This window comes from Eumetopias jubatus, unplaced genomic scaffold, assembly GCF_037043125.1.
Source record: "Eumetopias jubatus isolate StellerSeaLion01/CBP00866 unplaced genomic scaffold, mEumJub1_p1.0 scaffold_4, whole genome shotgun sequence".
Lineage (NCBI taxonomy): Eukaryota > Metazoa > Chordata > Mammalia > Carnivora > Otariidae > Eumetopias > Eumetopias jubatus.
Window position 1 is genome coordinate 65573827 of NW_028274810.1, and position 18386 is coordinate 65592212.

General features: G+C 38.9%; 1 protein-coding gene across 1 annotated transcript in view; it reads right to left on the reverse strand.

Moving 5' to 3' along the window:
* Positions 1 to 446: 446 nt before the first annotated feature.
* BTF3L4 (basic transcription factor 3 like 4) overlaps positions 447 to 18386 on the reverse strand; it is a 30562-nt gene continuing 12622 nt past the window's right edge. The window contains exons 4-6 of the mRNA XM_028106767.2: positions 3578 to 3779; positions 2690 to 2749; positions 447 to 2154 (exon numbers count right to left, since the gene is read on the reverse strand). Coding sequence (XP_027962568.1) covers positions 2108 to 2154; positions 2690 to 2749; positions 3578 to 3779 — 309 coding nt within the window. The 3' untranslated portion in view covers positions 447 to 2107. The remainder of the gene's footprint in view (positions 2155 to 2689; positions 2750 to 3577; positions 3780 to 18386) is intronic.

Below are 18386 nucleotides of genomic sequence, written 5' to 3' on the forward strand. Positions count from 1 at the left end.
CTTGAGAATTTTCAGAAATGAGATTCACCGAACTACAGGAGCAGAAAAAATATTAAGCTTTAGAAACATCTTACTTGTCTGATGATGAACTTCAGAGTAGTTAGGTGACCTTCCCAGCTCACATAGTTAATGCCAAGCCTGGACCAGGATCCAAGTATCCTGATTTCCAGATGAGTGTCTTTTTTCATTTGCTATACTATCTCCTATATGTCCTTAATCACTTGGAAGTCTCCATAACTCTCTCTGTCCCACAATGTGCCCATCAGGGACAGTCAGAGGCAAAGAATTCTGGACTATGTGGATCATTTAGAGCTATTAACCTAACAATGGATGAAACATTATTTCAAATAATGACTGGGCTGAAATTCATCTGGGGTTGGGGAGTAGAGAGGAAATACAAAAGATGGAAATTCTGTAGACAATAATAAGAGAAGCACAAGAGGAAATATTATCCTCTTTTGTTATTTTATTACTGTTACTTTATTTTGTAGTTAAGTCCATATATTATATAAAACAGAACAGGAAAAATGAACAAATTTATAAAATAAATTGAAGTGTCTGGATGAAAAAAATACAAGAGCTTTGCCTTCTTGTCTACAGATCTCTTGATATGTTGTTGGTCTTGCACTTTAGATATCAAATAAAGATATCTAGCTTGAAAGAAAAGTAGATATGCTGCAAGGTTAAGCCATAGTTAGTTTGCTGGTGGGCCAGGAAATGATAGATTTTCTAAATCTTATCCTTAAATATTGGCGGTAACAAATGCTGATATAGCAAAATGCAAGCTTTTATCATCAGACAGCAAGAGGGAAACTTGAATTAATGAATGCAACTTACATCCAAGTCCTCTGAAAGGAGGTGAAAAAAATAAATACTGTATTTTACTAGTGTTCCCCCAAAAGCATTACTCTAAGCATGCAGGAGGATGCTGTGAGCAGCTACAACAGTAAGATCCAATCCAGAGGTAGGTTCAAGACCAAGAGTAGGAGAGTGATTGAAGAAATCCTCCTGGAGTCAGTACCATTTCAAAGAATGACCATTTGTGCTGGGGAAGGAGTCTATGGCCTATCTTTTTCTGACTCAAAAGGACACTCCTAATTTTAACCTTGCTGAAAACAGGCATTTTTGTACCTGCTATTAAGAACAGCTAGTATACAGGATAAGGCTGGCATAAAATTATTTAGCAAACACATGCTAGCTATTCCAGTTTGAAATCTACCAAACTATAGAGTCAAGGGGGAAATAAAAAATTGAAGATGGAGCTGTTGTTCCTCAAGATGAGGGAAAACTGTCTTACCAAAAGAGGGATTAGGCACTCACTTAACTCTATATGGAGAACATCTTTCTCAGGCTAGGTAGAAGATGAGGAAAAGCATTACCAAAGGCTGACCAGGACACTGGGAGACCAAAAGGAGAGGGAAAAGGGCATTTAGGAAGAAAGCTAGAAGAAAATCTTCTGGGTCTGACTAGGTAAGTGAATCTAAGGCAAATGCACCAAAGATATGCTACCCCTATGCCAACATGGAGCTGGTGGCAAAATATCTCAAGACATTTTAAACCCAGAGAAATGTATAAAAAAATATGTTAACAAAGCAAATTAAAACCAAACTTCCAAGGGTAAAATCTCCTCAGATCTGAAATCCAAGATACTCACTTCTCATTAATTCTGTGCATTAGAAAAAAATTAAAAATAACAAATGTGAAGATTTGTTTTATTTTCTACTGGGGGAAGAAGGAGGATAAATAGAACTGTTTTCCAATTTGCTCTCCGCTGTATACACACATACCCACACACATACATACACATACACACACCAAAAATACCCCAACGAAAAAACAAAACAGAAAACTGAGAATCAAACACCAAAACACCCTCAAACTGCACCAATACTTCGTATTTTGACCGAAAGAATAGATCCTGGGAGGAAGTGCAAAATGCAAAATCAAATGACCGAAAAATGCTGAACAAACAGCATTATTAATATACAAAATATTTATATTACTGAACTAGTAACAGTTGATGTTCTCCATGTCTGTAAAACTTTGGAACCACATAGCTGATTTGTTAAATCTAGTCCATGCCAGCTTCCAAACTCCAGAAAAATTTTTAGTTAGCTTCATTCTTTGATGCCTCATCAAAATTTTCTACGAGATCTGGAAAACAAAAGTAAATGAGTTAAAGATATAAAAAAAAAAAAGAGGTAAATGAAATTCCTAACTTCTAACCCTAATAAAAACCAAATTGTGGCTATTAGAATTTGACTAAAAACCTACAGGACAAGAAGCAGAAATGAACTGGTGGCATTTCACTAATAATGCTTCATTTATCTGCTTTTAAAACAGTAATCCTAAGGAAATGTTAGTCTTTTTTTTGTCTGTGCAAACTAAGGTGAACAGTATTTTCATATGTCAATCACAATTCCCACGGAAATGTTTTAACAATAACTATGCAAATTTAAAATCACAGTGATTCTAATTTAACAAATGCAGGCAGCAGAGCTTTGTGTGATAATTTCTAAGTTCTAAATGGGAGGACTTTCATTCTTTTTCATTAGAGTGTATCCATATTATTGTGAATCAATTTAAATTCATGAACTCACCATCAACAAAAATTAAAAGTCATTATACAATGAATTAAATGAGATAAACAGGCTGCTAAAAATCTTAGAGCTAAAGAAATGTCACTTACCTGGAACATCATCATCCTCTTCATCAATGTCTTCTGGTTTTGGTGCTTTGCTATCCAACACTACAAAACGTTTATTTTAATATTAGTTCTTGAGAACAAAGGCCTTTACAGAACACTTATAATGTTCATTCTTTTCTCCTGTCTAAATCTTACATAGTTGTTCAGAAAAAGCCAAAGATTGTCTGATCTAATACCATATTTTTTACTTAACACTAAAATCAATAACACTTTAACTTCATTAGGTATACACTAACTATAGCTGGAAGTTTCAATGGGCAGTGAAGGTAAAATTTGGAAAATGAAATAATTCTGATGAGCTGGAATAAAAAGACATTATAGTTAATTTATTCTACAAATTCCATATGCTTGAAATCAAAAATAAATATTCAAGACTTTCCATCTCTTCTGGTGTAAGAAAGTATCCAGCTATGTAGTATGGGCACTGATGTAAAAGGCTCTTTGATTTTTGGGGGTGAGAAGACACATTTGAAACCAGGGCTATTGTGGAAATTCAGAACTTACAGTTGCCATGCCTATAGTTCAATCAACAATATTAAACAAAAATACAGTTCTCTAACAACAATATCTTCTTCTTGTCATTATTCAGAAGTGAGTATTGAATACTGTCTGTAAAACGTGGTCGGTAAATCTTTTAGGTAGTTACCTCTCAACTCTATTATTACCAGAATGTATCTATATATTCTATATGCTACATTGCACAGTTTTTAAAGAAACAAATTAAAAAATTTATGAAGCATATGAGCAACATTTTTAAAAGTAAAATTTACATACAAATAAATCCTTCCAGCATAAAATGGGACACCTTTTAAATCATTAGGTTCTTTAGATTACAGTGGAGAAGGAAAGATACTAAACTGAAATACCTACCTTGCCGAGGGAACTGTTCAGCTAACTTCCTAAGACTTGTTAAACTGTCAGCACCAAGCTGACTTAATATTCCAGGAAGCATTTCTGTGATTGGTTTGGCTTCTGCATGACCAGTAATTGCAAAGGTGTTAGCAGAAAGGGAAGCTTGGACTTTGGGATTGTTGAAATGAATAACTGTCCCATCATCTTTAATCATGTTCACCTGTATGATCATAAAAGAAAAATGTACTTCACATATTTGGTACAAATAAAACAGTATCTGTTTAAATAATAATTTAGCCAATTATTATTATTTTTTAAAGATTTTATTTATTTATTTGAGAGAGAGAGAATGAGAGACAGAGCACGAGAGGGAAGAGAGTCAGAGGGAGAAGCAGACTCCCTGCTAAGCAGGGAGCCCGATGTGGGACTCGATCCCGGGACTCCAGGATCATGACCTGAGCCGAAGGCAGTCGCTTAACCAACTGAGCCACCCAGGCACCCAGCCAATTATTATTATTATTATTATTATTTTTTAACAATCCCAAGGTAGTAACTGTCTAAGCTATAGATATGGGTGGAAAAAGACCCTAGCAGCAACAAAGTAAAATGGTGTAGATGGCACAAATTACTAGGATGGTCAAGAAACAGTCATTTTATTATAGAATCTAGATTTTAAATTCAAAGACTTCTTCTACTATGAGAAAGAAGATCATGCCACATTTTAAAAATAATGGAATTATCAGCCAAGAACTGGCTTCTTAATGAAATTACCCATTGTCTTACCCAATTTACACTATCAAACTAAATTGGTACATTTGGTGGGTGGGGTAGCATCATACTTAGGCGACAAGTTGTAAAGAGGTAATAGCGTATGGTAAAAAATAACCACTGAAAATCCATAAAGAACACTCAGAAATTTAACCAGATGTTTCGCTCCTTTGAACACTTAAGTAAATTTACAAAAATTTCAATTTGTTCTCCTCATGTCATTCTTTATAAAAGATTTTGTCAGTTCCTCTAACTCAAGTATAGCTTCTCAACAACCTTCAATAAGCCTTGTAAATGTCAAAGAAGCTCTCCAACCCACTTGCCTGGCCACCTGAACAATCACCTTTAAAATCATCCTCACATTCTTTTGGTAACTTTCACCAACATGAATTGACTGTTTCAGATTTGATTTTATCCACTGCCTGAAAAGGATGGTTAAACATGCGCTATTTAAAGTATTATTTTTCCCTCTCACTCATGCACTTTCTTATTGTGTTTTAGTAAAGCTAAATTTGCATAAGTTACATGTATAAATAATGTGATTCCACTAGTAGTTGATTCTACTGGGTAAGTTACCTTGATGGTAACATGCTTATTATATAAAAAAGTTAGGAGAGTTAACTCTTGGCTACTTTAGAAGCATTTCATGATCCATCCAAAAACTGCCCTTGTCACAATCAAGCAGAGATGCTGAGTGTTCTCCATGGTCAGTGGAAGCGGGCTTTTCTTCCCAGTGATCACCACCACTGATAGCACCAGAAAGGAAGGGGAACAAAGGGGCTTCTAAATTTCAGGCAAGACCTGGAACACAGAGAAAATAAAGGCAAATCCCCTGGAAAATTGTAACTAAGATCTACAAATAATTTCCAAATTTTCTCTGACAAAAATCACTATCTGAATTCTATACCATTCCCTGTATCAGTATTGCAATTAAGGTTCCATTATACATATTATACACAGTAAGTATTCAATCCAGCTGTTCTAAACAAATACCATTGTGAGTTAAAAACAATTTATATTGACTTTAGAAAAAGATAAATTATATATTTCTGAAGATAATTATAGCGTAGGTAGAAAAGTTTAACAGTAAAGTGGCTGAAAATTTGGAAGAGGAATGACTTGAGAAGGAGGTGGCATAGTGGATATGGAATGGAATGTTGTTCTGTATCTATCCTAGAGTCACATAATTCTAGTATGGGAAAAGAATAAAGATATGGTAGGACTCTATATTCTAAACCAAGACCAAATCTCTGTAGTATGTCCAGGCATGAAGAGAGTCTGAAATATTAGTATTTGAGATATTTATTATTTACAAATGTTAAAAGTCACAAGAGATTTGAAATCAATATTGGTCCCAAAGTCAGGCCATATATTTGTTGAACTTGGAGGTTTTCTACTTCAAATCCCTTTTAGAGAAATAAATACTAAAGACAAGAGCTCTTGGTTAAGCAACATATCCAAGGACAGATAGTTAGTTACATGCAAACCTAGAACTTGAACGTGGGTCCCCAACATTCCGTTTAGTTTCCTTCCTATGATGTCATTCCCATTCTTAAAAATGTTTATTTGCCTATAAAAATTCAATTCTGTGGCCCTGTGAAAGCTTGCCAGAGAATTATTTATCTCAAGACATAGGCTAAATGGAGAATATACGGATATATATACATCTACAGATATATGGATAATATATATACAAAACAAGTAAGAACCCCCCAATCTTGAATTTTCCTCTGTTTAAGTTTCTTTACCAAAGGCTAAATGTTAGGTCATATTTTACAACCTGATAAAGGTCTTTGTAGTTTAAAATATGTTGAGTTTAGTGTGAAAAGCAGGATGAATCCCATCTCAGGCTGTGAAATAGAAATAAATTTATAAATGGTTGTTTTAAATAGGGTTGCACAAAAGATGTAGCTTTGTGAATAGAAAGGTCCAGATAGGGGTGGAGAGTTTAGTTAACTTTAGAATAGAGAATGAAGTATTAGAAGTTAAAGGCTAGATTATTTTATTTCTATCTACCATTCCTTCCTCTCTACTGAGCAAATAACATGGTTATGTAAGGCTTCTAGATTCAAGCTATATTAGAGATTATCAAAGGATGAATTGTTGGGCTGAGCAAGATCAGTTAGACACTTCCCCCACCAAAAGAAGGGATAAGGAACTTGTTAAATTCACAAAGCAAATTGTACGCATTTCATATGGAGACTTCACTTTTTATAGTGATTTTACTGCTGTGTGGTCAATATAAGTAGATCTATATACAGTATAAAAATAAGGAGCAGACAAGGAAACAAAGACTATTAAACTAGCTACTGTACCAGCTCAGGTCCTTTTCCAATCAAACTCCTTTATATCAAAATGTTTTTTCAACTTTAACAGGTAGCTGAAGGTAAAGGATGCTACTTGAGTTATGGAGGAAGTAGCATTTTTTAGACCCCAGTCCACACCACCAGATGCCCTTGCTCTTATTTTTTGCTCAGATAATACTGACATGTTTTGTAGTTATCAAAAAATATTGTCTCTCATGTCTAGAACATTTACATATGCTGTTCTCACTGTTCCAAAGAACCTTTCTCTGCTTCTCCACTTGGCAAATTCCCATTTATCCAAGACTTGGATCAGATGCTTCTTTGTGAAGATTTAGGATTGTTTATGCACTTTCTGCACTTCATGGGCATTCCAACTATATAGAATTGTCTTGTAGTATAATTGTGTTTGCAAATCTTTGACTTTACTAGAAGGTGAACACCTTCTGATCAGAGACCACGCCTTACTAGACATAGTACGCCCCCAAGTGTCCAGTACATAATAGTCACTCAAATTTGCCAAATGAATGGACACCTCAAATACAATTTATTTTAAAATCTTGGATGCTGTCAGACTTTAGCTCCCCAAATACTAAAGGGTCATCTCACGTTTTAGAAATAGCTCCAGTAGTGCTCTTAATGAAGATGCCCAGAACCTCCTGAGCTATATCTTAGGCTTGGCTTTTCCTACTGTTCTGACTTTTCAGAATCAGCCGGAATACCCTACAGCATTCAGGGGCATTTTAAGTCATTCCTGGCAACTGCTAGGTGGCCCCATTATGGCTGTTATCAAAACCTTACAACTGCTGCCTTCGCTGACCTCTGAGTAGGGCACATGTATTAATCACAGGAACCTTCTATTTGGTAAATCTGATGCTTGCTTTAGTCCTACACAGCAGTAAGTTTTTATGGCTCTAGGAGGCTCACAAAATTACCATTGACTCTACAGCTCTTGCTGATAACTGCCCTCTCAGTTCAGAGAGGAAGTTTAAATTCATCCATGTGATTTTTTTTGTATCCAAGTCCCCACTAGGCAGGGTGGCTGCAGATCTGAGAATTGACAGTTGTCTTAAAAATCAAGTTTTACTGCTACTCCTTCGGGCATGTAGTGGCATTTATTTATCTATTTATTTTTAAAGATTTTATTTATTTATTTGAGAGAGAGAATGAGAGAGAGAGTGCATGAGAGGGGGGAGGGTCAGAGGGAGAAGCAGACTCCCCGCCGAGCAGGGAGCCCGATGTGGGACTCGATCCTGGGACTCCAGGATCATGACCTGAGCCGAAGGCAGTCGCTTAACCAACTGAGCCACCCAGGCGCCCTATCTATTTATTTTTAAAAGACTGTATTTTTAAATAATTTCCATACCCAGTGTGGGGCTTGAACTCACAACCCCGAGATCAAGAGTCATGCTCTACCAACTGAGCCAGCCAGCCACCCCTGTAATGGCATTCAAATGTTTATCAGGAAATTCATCTTTTATTGCCTTACTCCTATATCTTAATGGGGTGAAATAATAGACATTTTAAGATGTGTCTGGGTGGCTCAGATGGTTAAGCGTCTGCCTTCGGCTCAGGTCATGATCCCAGGGTTCTGGGACCAAGCCCCGCATCGGGTTCCCTGCTTGGCGGGGAGCCTGCTTCTCCCTCTCCCTCTACTGTTCCCCCTGCTTGTGCTCTCTTGCTCTATCAAATAAATAAATAAAATCTTAAAAAAAAAAAAGAATAAGGCACACAAGGGACGCCTGGGTGGGCTCAGTCAGTTAAGTGGCTGCCTTTGGCTCAGTCATGATCCCTGGTTCCTGGGTTCAAGTGCCACATTGGGCTCCTTGCTCAGCAAGGAGCCCGCTTCTCCCTCTGCCTGCTGCTCCCCCTGCTTGTGCTCTCTCTCTCTCTCTCTCTCGCATGCGCTCTCTCTCTAGCAAATAAAAATAAATAAAATCTATAAAAAAAGAATAAGGCACACAAGCTTCTTCAGTTTTGTGAGGCTAAGGGACTGTAAAAGTTTGAAGATTATGGCCTTGGCGCATACTTCCCTAGGTATCTTTCACATTCAGTCCTTCTAAGCTTAGCACCTGCTTATTTCTAAGGGCTAGTATGAACATAACCTATCATTGTTGATATGAGCTAAAGCTAACAGCTGTCATCGAACTGTGATAATGCTATGATCATTTTCTCTTATGCTCTGGAGGCAAGAGTCTGATGAGATGGATTCTCCACAGCTATGCTGTAGATAGTAAAATGGCACAACCTTTTTGAAAAGCAATTTGGCAACATGGATGAAGAATTCTAAAATGTTCATGCTCATTCAGCCAGTAACTGTATTTCCAAGAATCTCTCTGAAGGAAGTCAGAGATAAAGATACATATTATGTATATTGAAATCAAACGTGATTCTTTTATTATCAAAGCAGTATTATAAATTAAGAAATGTTAAATTATGGTATATCCATTTATTGGAATATATGTAGACATCTACACTGATGATTAAGAAGGGTTTTCTTTTTTTTAAGATTTATTTTAGAGACACAGAGAGAGCGAGAGAGCATGAGCAAGAGGGGCAGAGGGAGAGGGACAGAGAATCCCAGACAGACTTTACACTGAGCGTGGAGACCCACATGGGGCTTGATCTCATGACATTGATCATGACCTGAGCCAAAACCAAGAGTTGGACGTTTAACTGACTGCACCACCCAGGTGCTCCGAGAAGAGTTTTTTAGGGCACCTGGGTGGCTCGGTCGGTTGGGTGTCTGCCTTCAGCTCGGGTCGTGATGTTGGGGTCCTGGGATCGAGTCCCATGTTGGGCTCCCTGCTCTGCGGGAGGCCTGCTTCTCCCTCTCCCACTCCCCCTGCTTGTGTTCCTTCTCTCGCTGTGTCTCTCTGTCAAATAAATAAATGAAATCTTAAAAAAAAAGTTTTTTAATGATATGAAACAATTTTTATAATATAATGCTATTTGGGGAAAAGAAATTCCAAATTGTGCATCTAGCTACAATCTCAAACATGTTAAAAATACATGCATATAAAGATGGGAAAGAAATACAAAACTAATAGTAGTTATTTCTGGGTAATGGGGATTATGATCAAATGTTAGTATTGTCTTCATATCTTCTGTATACCCATAACTTCCTACAATAACTATATATATATATTTTAAAGATATTTATTTATTTATTTGAGAGAGGCTGCAGGTGCACGAGTGGGAAAGGAGCAGAGGGGGAGAGAAAGGGAGAAAGAAAGAATCTCAAGCAGACTCTGCACTGAGCATGAAGCCCAACATGGGCTTTGATCCCACCACCCTGAGATCATGACCTGAGCTGAAACCAAGAGTCAGATGCTCAACCAACTGAGCCACCCAGGCGCCCCTACAATGACAAAATATTTTTATGTTGGAGGGGGGAAACTATTTTACAAACAGAAAATGTTCATCGGGGGGCGGAGCAAGATGGCGGAGGAGTAGGAGACCTGGATTTCGTCTGGTCTCAGGAATTCAGCTGAATAGGGATCAAACCATTCTGAACACCTACGAACTCAACAGGAGATCGAACAGGAGAGTAGCAACAACTCTCTGAACAGAAAAGCGACCACTTTCTGGAAGGTAGGATGTGCGGAGAAGTGAATCCGAGGCGATATTCGGGAGCATAGACGGCGGGGGAGGGGGCCTCCGTTGGCCGCTTCTGGCAAGTGATAGAGCCGCGGAGCACAAAATCAGAACTTTTAGAAGTCGGTTCCGTGGAGGGATGTCGCTCCAGTGGCTAAGCGGGAGGTGGAACCCTCGCAGGACAGTGTGGTCTCAGGACCCTGGGGGTCACAGAAAGACCGGGGGTGCCGGAGTGCAGCAGAGCTCCCAGGTATCAGAGCGGGGAAGCCGGCTGCAGAGATGGAGCCGAGGCGCGGGCTCTCAGCTCGTGGTGGCCATAAACTGTGATCCGCGGCCCAGTCAGGCCACTGCTCCTCCAGCGGGGACCCAACAAGTGGCAGATCCAGGGAGACTCCCCTTCCTCCCCCGGGAGGAGCGGCATGGGAGCGCACCTCAGGGATCTGCTGGGTTTGGAGACTCCACACGGGGTCAGGTGCCAGAGATAGAAACTATCCGTCACAGGCCGGGTGAGCACGGAGTGCGGCCGGAGACCAGGGACACGGGAGTGACTGGCTGCTTTTCTCTGGGGTCGCACTGAGGAGCGGAGCCCCGAGTTCTTGCCTCCTCTGGGGCGGAGATTGGGAGGCCGCCATTTTCACTGTCATCCTCCAAAGCCGTACAGAAAGCTTGCAGGGAACAAAAGCTCCTGAGAGCAAACCCAAGCAGCTTGCTTAGCTGGGACCGACAAGGGTGGGGCAATTCCGCCTCCCGGCAAAGACATTTGGGAACCACGGCAACAGGCCCCTCCCCCAGAAGATCAGCACGAACAGCCAGCAAGCCAAGACCAAATTTACCGATCAAGGAGAACGGGAGAACTCCAGCGCTAGGGGAATACTGCACATAGAATTCATGGCTTTTTTTTACCATGATTCATTAGTTTTTCAAAGTTAATTTTTTTAACTGTTTTTTTTTAAATTTCTCTTTTTCCCTTTTTCAACCATCTTATCAATCCTTTTTTTTAAAAAAAACATTTTTTATTTTTCATTTTTAGAGTCATTTTATCCCTTCATAGTAGTTACCCTTATTTTTGGCATATATATATATAAGTTGTTCTCTCTTTAAAATTTTGAGATACAGTTTCTTCTAACAGATCAAAATATACCCTAAATCACTAGTGTATGGCTTTGTTCTAGTCTCCTGCCTGATCACATTCTCTCCCTTTTTTTTTAAATCTTCTTCTTTTTTCAAACAACTTATCGTATCAATTCCTTTTATAAAATCTTTTATAATTTTCATCTTTACAGTCATCTTCCATCCCTTCATTGTATCAACACTTATTTTGTACATATATAAGTCTTTCTTCCTTTAAAATTTTAGGAGGCACTTTTTTCTAACAGACCAAAATACGCCCAAAATCTAGTCTGTGGCACTGATCTATGCACTAGCCTGATCATATTTGATCATATTTGGTTTTTTTTTGTATTGTTCTTTTTTTGTTTTTAATCTTTTTGTTTTTTTTTTCTTTCTTTCTTTTCTCTTTCTTTCCCTTTCTTTTCCCCTGGTTTCGGGTCTTTTCTGATTTGTATAGAGTATATTTGCTGGGGACGTTGTTAACCTGTTAGCATTTTGTTCTCTCATTCATCTATTCTCCTCTGGACAAAATGACAAGACGAAAAAAATCACCTCAGCAAAAAGAACAAGAGATAGTAGCGTCAGCCAGGGACCTACTCAATACGGACATTAGTACGATGTCGGACCTAGAGTTCAGAATCATGACTTTAAAGATACTAGCTGGGCTTGAAAAAAGCGTGAAAGTTAAAGAGAAACCCTTTCTGGAGAAATAAAAGAACTAAAATCTAACCAAGTTGAAATCAAAAAGGCTATTAATGAGGTGCAATCAAAAATGGGGCACTAACTGCTAGGATAAATAAGGCAGAAGAGAGAATCAGTGATATAGAAGACCAAATGATGGAAAATAAAGAGGCTGAGAAAAAGAGACAAACAACTACAGGATCACAAGGGCAGAATTCGAGAGATAAGCGATACGATAAGACGAAACATTAGAATAATTGGGATCCCAGAAGAAGAAGAAAGAGAGAGAGGGGCAGAAGGTATATTGGAGCAAATAATAGCAGAGAACTTCCCTAATGTGAGGAAGGAAACAGGCATCAAAATCCAGGAGGCACAGAGAACCCCTCTCAAAATCAATAAAAATAGGTCAACACCCCGACATCTAATAGTAAGACTTATGAGTCTCAGAGACAAAGAGAAAATCCTGAAAGCAGCTCGGGAGAAGAGATATGTAACCTACAATTGTAGAAATATTAGATTGGCAACAGACCTATCCACAGAGACCTGGCAGGCCAGAAAGGACAGGCATGATATCTTCAGAGCACTAAACGAGAAAAATATGCAGCCAAGAATACTATATCCAGCTAGGCTCTCATTGAAAATTGAAGGAGAGATAAAAAGCTTCCAGGACAAACAAAAACTAAAGGAATTTGCAAACATGAAACCAGCCCTCCAAGAAATATTGAAAGGGGTCCTCTAAGCAAAGAGAGAGCCTAAAAGCAGCACAGATCAGAAAGGAACAGAGACAATATACAGTAACAGTCACCTTACAGGCAATACAATGGCACTAAATTAATACCTTTCAATAGTTACCCTGAATGTAAATGGGCTAAATGCCCCAATCAAAAGACACAGGCTAGGGGCACCTGGGTGGCTCAGTTGGTTAAGCGACTGCCTTCGGCTCAGGTCATGATCCCGGAGTCCCGGGATCGAGTCCCACATCGGGCTCCCGGCTCGGCGGGGAGCCTGCTTCTCCCTCTGACCTTCTCCCCTCTCATGCTGTTTCTCTCTCTCTCTCTCTCTCAAATAAATAAATAAAATCTTTAAAAAAAAAAAAAAAAGACACAGGCTATCAGATTGGATTAAAAAACAAGACCCATCAATATGCTGTCTGCAAGAGACTCATTTTAGACCCAAAGACACCCCCAGATTGAAAGTGAGGGGGTGGAAAACCATTTACCATGCTAATGGACACCAAAAGAAAGCTGGGGTGGCAATCCTTATATCAGACAAATTAGATTTTAAACCGAAGACTGTAATAAGAGATGAGGAAGGACACTATATCCTACTTAAAGGGTCTATCCAACAAGATCTAACAATTGTAAATATCTATGCCCCGAACACGGGAGCAGCCAATTATATAAGGCAATTAATAACAAAAGCGAAGAAACACATTGACAGCAATACAATAATAGCGGGGAACTTTAACACCCCCCTGACTGAAATGGACAGATCATCTAAGCAAAAGATCAACAAGGAAATAAAGACTTTAAATGACACACTGGACCAAATGGACTTCACAGACATATTCAGAACATTCCATCCCAAAGCAACGGAATACACATTCTTTTCTAGTGCCCAGGGAACATTCTCCAGAATAGATCACATCCTAGGTCACAAATCAGGTCTCCACCGGTACCAAAAGATTGGGATTATTCCCTGCATATTTTCAGACCACAATGCTTTGAAACTAGAACTCAATCACAAGAGGAAAGTTGGAAAGAACGCAAATGCATGGAGGCTAAAGAGCATCCTACTAAGGAATGAATGGGTCAACCAGGAAATTAAAGAAGAATTAAAAAAATTCATGGAAACCAATGAAAATGAAAACACAACTGTTCAAAATCTTTGGGATACAGCAAAGGCAGTCCTGAGAGGAAAGTATATAGTAATACAAGCCTTTCTCAAGAAACAAGAAAGGTCTCAAATATACAACCTAACCCTACACCTAAAGGAGCTGGAGAAAGAACAGCAAATAAAGCCTAAACCCAGCAGAAGAGAAATCATAAAGATCAGAGCAGAAATCAATGAAACAGAAACCAAAAGAATAGTAGAACAGATCAATGAAACTAGGAGCTGGTTCTTTGAAAGAATTAACAAGATTGATAAACCCCTGGCCAGACTTATCAAAAAGAAAAGAGAAATGACCCAAATCAACAAAATCATGAATGAAAGAGGAGAGATCACAACCAACACCAAAGAAATACAAACAATTATAAGAACATATTTTGAGCAACTCTATGCCAGCAAATTAGATAACCTGGAAGAAATGGGTGCATTCCTAGAGATGTATCAACTACCAAAATTGAACCGGGAAGAAATAGAAAACCTGAACAGACCTATAACCACTAAGGAAATTGAAGCAGTCCTCAAAAATCTCCCAACAAACAAAAGCCCAGGGCCAGACGGCTTCCCAGGGGAATTCTATCAGACATTTAAAGAAGAATTAATACCTATTCTCCTGAAACTGTTCCAAAAAATAGAAATGGAAGGAAAACTTCCAAACTCATTTTATGAGGCCACCATTACCTTGATCCCAAAACCAGACAAAGACCCCATCAAAAAGGAGAACTACAGACCAATATCCTTGATGAACATGGATGCAAAAATTCTCACCAAAATACTAGCCAATAGGGTCCAACAGTACATTAAAAGGATTATTCACCATGACCAAGTGGGATTTATCCCTGGGCTGCAAGGCTGGTTCAACATCCGCAAATCAATCAAAGTGATACAATACATTAACAAAAGAAAGAACAAGTATCATACGGTCCTCTCAATAGATGCAGAAAAAGCATTTGACAAAGTACAGTATCCTTTCTTGATCAAAACTCTTCAGAGTATAGGGATAGAGGGTACATACCTCAATATCATAAAAGCCATCTATGAAAAACCTACAGCGAATATCATTCTCAATGGGGAAAAGCTGAGAGCTTTTCCCCTAAGGTCAGGAACGCGGCAGGGATGTCCACTATCACCACTGCTATTCAACATAGTATTAGAAGTCCTAGCCACAGCAATCAGACAACCAAAAGAAATCAAAGGCATCCAAATCGGCAAAAAGGAAGTCAAACTCTCACTCCTTGCAGATGATATGATAGTGTATGTGGAAAACCCAAAAGACTCCACCCCAAAACTGCTAGAACTCATACAGGAATTCAGTAAAGTAGCAGGATATAAAATCAATGCACAGAAATCAGTAGCATTCTTATACACCAACAACAAGACAGAAGAGAGACAAATCAAGGAGTCGATCCCATTTACAATTGTACCCCAAACCATAAGATACCTAGGAATAAATTTAACCAAAGAGGCAAAGGATCTGTACTCAGAAAACTATAAAATACTCATGAAAGAAATTGAAGACACAAAGAAATGGAAAAACATTCCATGCTCATGGATTGGAAGAACAAACATTGTGAAGATGTCAATGCTACCTAGAGCAATCTACACATTCAATGCAATACCCATCAAAATACCATCCACTTTTTTCAAAGAAATGGAACAAATAATCCTAAAATTTGTATGGAACCAGAAGAGACCCCGAATAGCCAGAGGAATCTTGAAAAAGAAAAGCAAAGCTGGCGGCATCACAATTCCATACTTCCAGCTCTATTACAAAGCTGTCATCATCAAGACAGTACGATACTGGCACAAAAACAGACACATAGATCAATGGAACAGAATAGAGAGCCTAGAAATGGACCCTCAAATCTATGGTCAACTCATCTTTGACAAAGCAGGAAAGAATGTCCAATGGAAAAAAGACAGTCTCTCCAACAAATGGTGTTGGGAAAATTGGACAGCCACATGCAGAAGAATGAAACTGGACCATTTCCTTACACCACACACAAAAATAGACTCCAAAGGGTTGAAAGACCTAAACGTGAGACAGGAGTCCATCAAAATCCTAAAGGAGAACACAGGCAGCAACCTCTTCGACCTCAGCCAAAGCAACTTCTTCCTAGAAACACTGCCAAAGGCAAGGGAAGCAAGGGCAAAAATGAACTATTGGGATTTCATCAAGATAAAAAGCTTTTGCACAGCAAAAGAAACAGTCCACAAAACAAAAGACAACCGACAGAATGGGAGAAAATATTTGCAAATGACATATCAGATAAAGGGCTAGTATCCAAAATCTATAAAGAACTTATCAAACTCAACACCCAAAGAATAATCCAATCAAGAAATGGGCAGAAGACAGGAACCGACATTTTTTCAAAGAAGACATCCAAATGGCCAACAGACACATGAAAAATGCTCAACATCGCTCGGCATCAGGGAAATCCAAATCAAAACCTCGATGAGATACCACCTCACACCAGTCAGAATGGCTAAAATTAACAAGTCAGGAAACGACAGATGCTGGCAGGGATGTGGAGAAAGGGGAACCCTCCTACACTGTTGGTGGGAATGCAATCTGGTGCAGCCACTCTGGAAAACAGTATGGAGGTTCCTCAAACAGTTGAAAATAGAGCTACCATACAATCCAGCAATTGCACTACTGGGTATTTACCACAAAGATACAAATGTCGGGATCCGAAGGGGTACGTGCACCCCAATGTTTATAGCAGCAATGTCCACAATAGCCAAACTGTGGAAAGAGCCAAGATGTCCATTGACAGATGAATGGATAAAGAAGATGTGGTATATATACACAATGGAATATTATGCAGCCATCAAAAGGAATGAGATCTTGCCATTTGCAACAACGTGGATGGAACTGGAGGGTTTTATGCTGAGTGAAATAAGTCAATCAGAGAAAGACATGTATCATATGATCTCACTGATATGAAGAATTCTTAATCTCAGGAAACAAACTGAGTGTTGCTGAGTCGTGGGGGGTGGGAGGGATGGGGTGGCTGGGTGATAGACATTGGGTAGGGTATGTGCTATGGTGAGCGCTGTGAATTGTGCAAGACTGTTGAATCACAGATCTGTACTTCTGAAACAAATAATGCAATAGATGTTAAGAAAAAAGAAAAAGAAGAAGATAGCAGGAGGGGAAGAATGAAGGGGAGTAAGTCGGAGGGGGAGACGAACCATGAGAGACGATGGACTCTGAAAAACAAACTGAGGGTTCTAGAGGGGAGGGGGGTGGGGGGATGGGTTAGCCTGGTGATGGGTATTAAGGAGGGCACGTTCTGCGTGGAGCACTGGGTGTTATGCACAAACAATGAATCATGGAACACTACATCAAGCAAGAACTAATGATGTAATGTATGGTGATTAACATAACAATAAAAAATTAAGAAAAAAAGAAAATGTTCATCAACAGATGAATGGATAAATGTGGTATTATCCATACAATGGAAAATTATTCAGCCATAAAAGGAGTGAAGTTCTCAAACAATGAATCATGGAACACTACATCAAAAACTAATGATGTAATATATGGTGATTAACATAAAAATAAAAAATTTAAAAAAAAGGAGTGAAGTCCTGATACATACTAAAACATGGATGAACCTTGAAAACATTATGCTAAGTGAAGTAAGCTAGACACAGAAGGACAAATATTGTATTACACGATATATCTACAACAGGCAAATCCACAGATACAAAAAGTAGGTTATCGGCTATCAGGGGTTGGGGAAGAGGGGATGCAAAGTTATTGCTTAATGGATATAGAGTTTTGGTTTGGGATGATGAAAAATTTTGGAAATAGGGGCGCCTGGGGTCTCAGTCAGTTAAGCGTCTGCCTTTGGCTCAGGTCATGATCCCAGGGTCCTGGGATCGAGCCCATCGTCAGGCTCTCTGTTCAGTGGGGAGCCTGCTTCTCCCTCCCCCTCTGCCTGCCAGTCCCCCTGCTTGTGCTCTGTCAAATAAATACATAAAATCTTAAAAAATTAAAAAAAAAGTTTGGAAATAGATAATGGTTGTGGTTGCATAACACTGTGAATATAATACCATTGAACTGTACTTAAAAATGGTTAAAATGGCAAATTTTATGTTACATATATTTACCACAATAAAAAAAATAGTAAAAAATAAAACAAAAACCCAAAAAGCGGGATCTTAAAGTAAGGCTGCTATGGAATAAGGTGAATGGGACATGGTGTTTCCCTTTTACTCCCCTGTACTCAGAGCTGTCTACCCATTGGCACCTGAGGCTCTGGTTGGAGGAAGAAGGAATTGTGGTTAAGGGTCAACCAAGGTCCTCCTTCTGGTACAAGTGTGACCAGGAGGAAGAAAATATAAACAGTAATATTTATGTGTACAATTACAATATTTATATTCTCAGCCCTAAGTGTTTTCCTGAGCTCCAGCATCCTATGGCTAGCTTTTTTTTTTATAAGTAATCTCTATGCCCAACTCACAATCCTGAC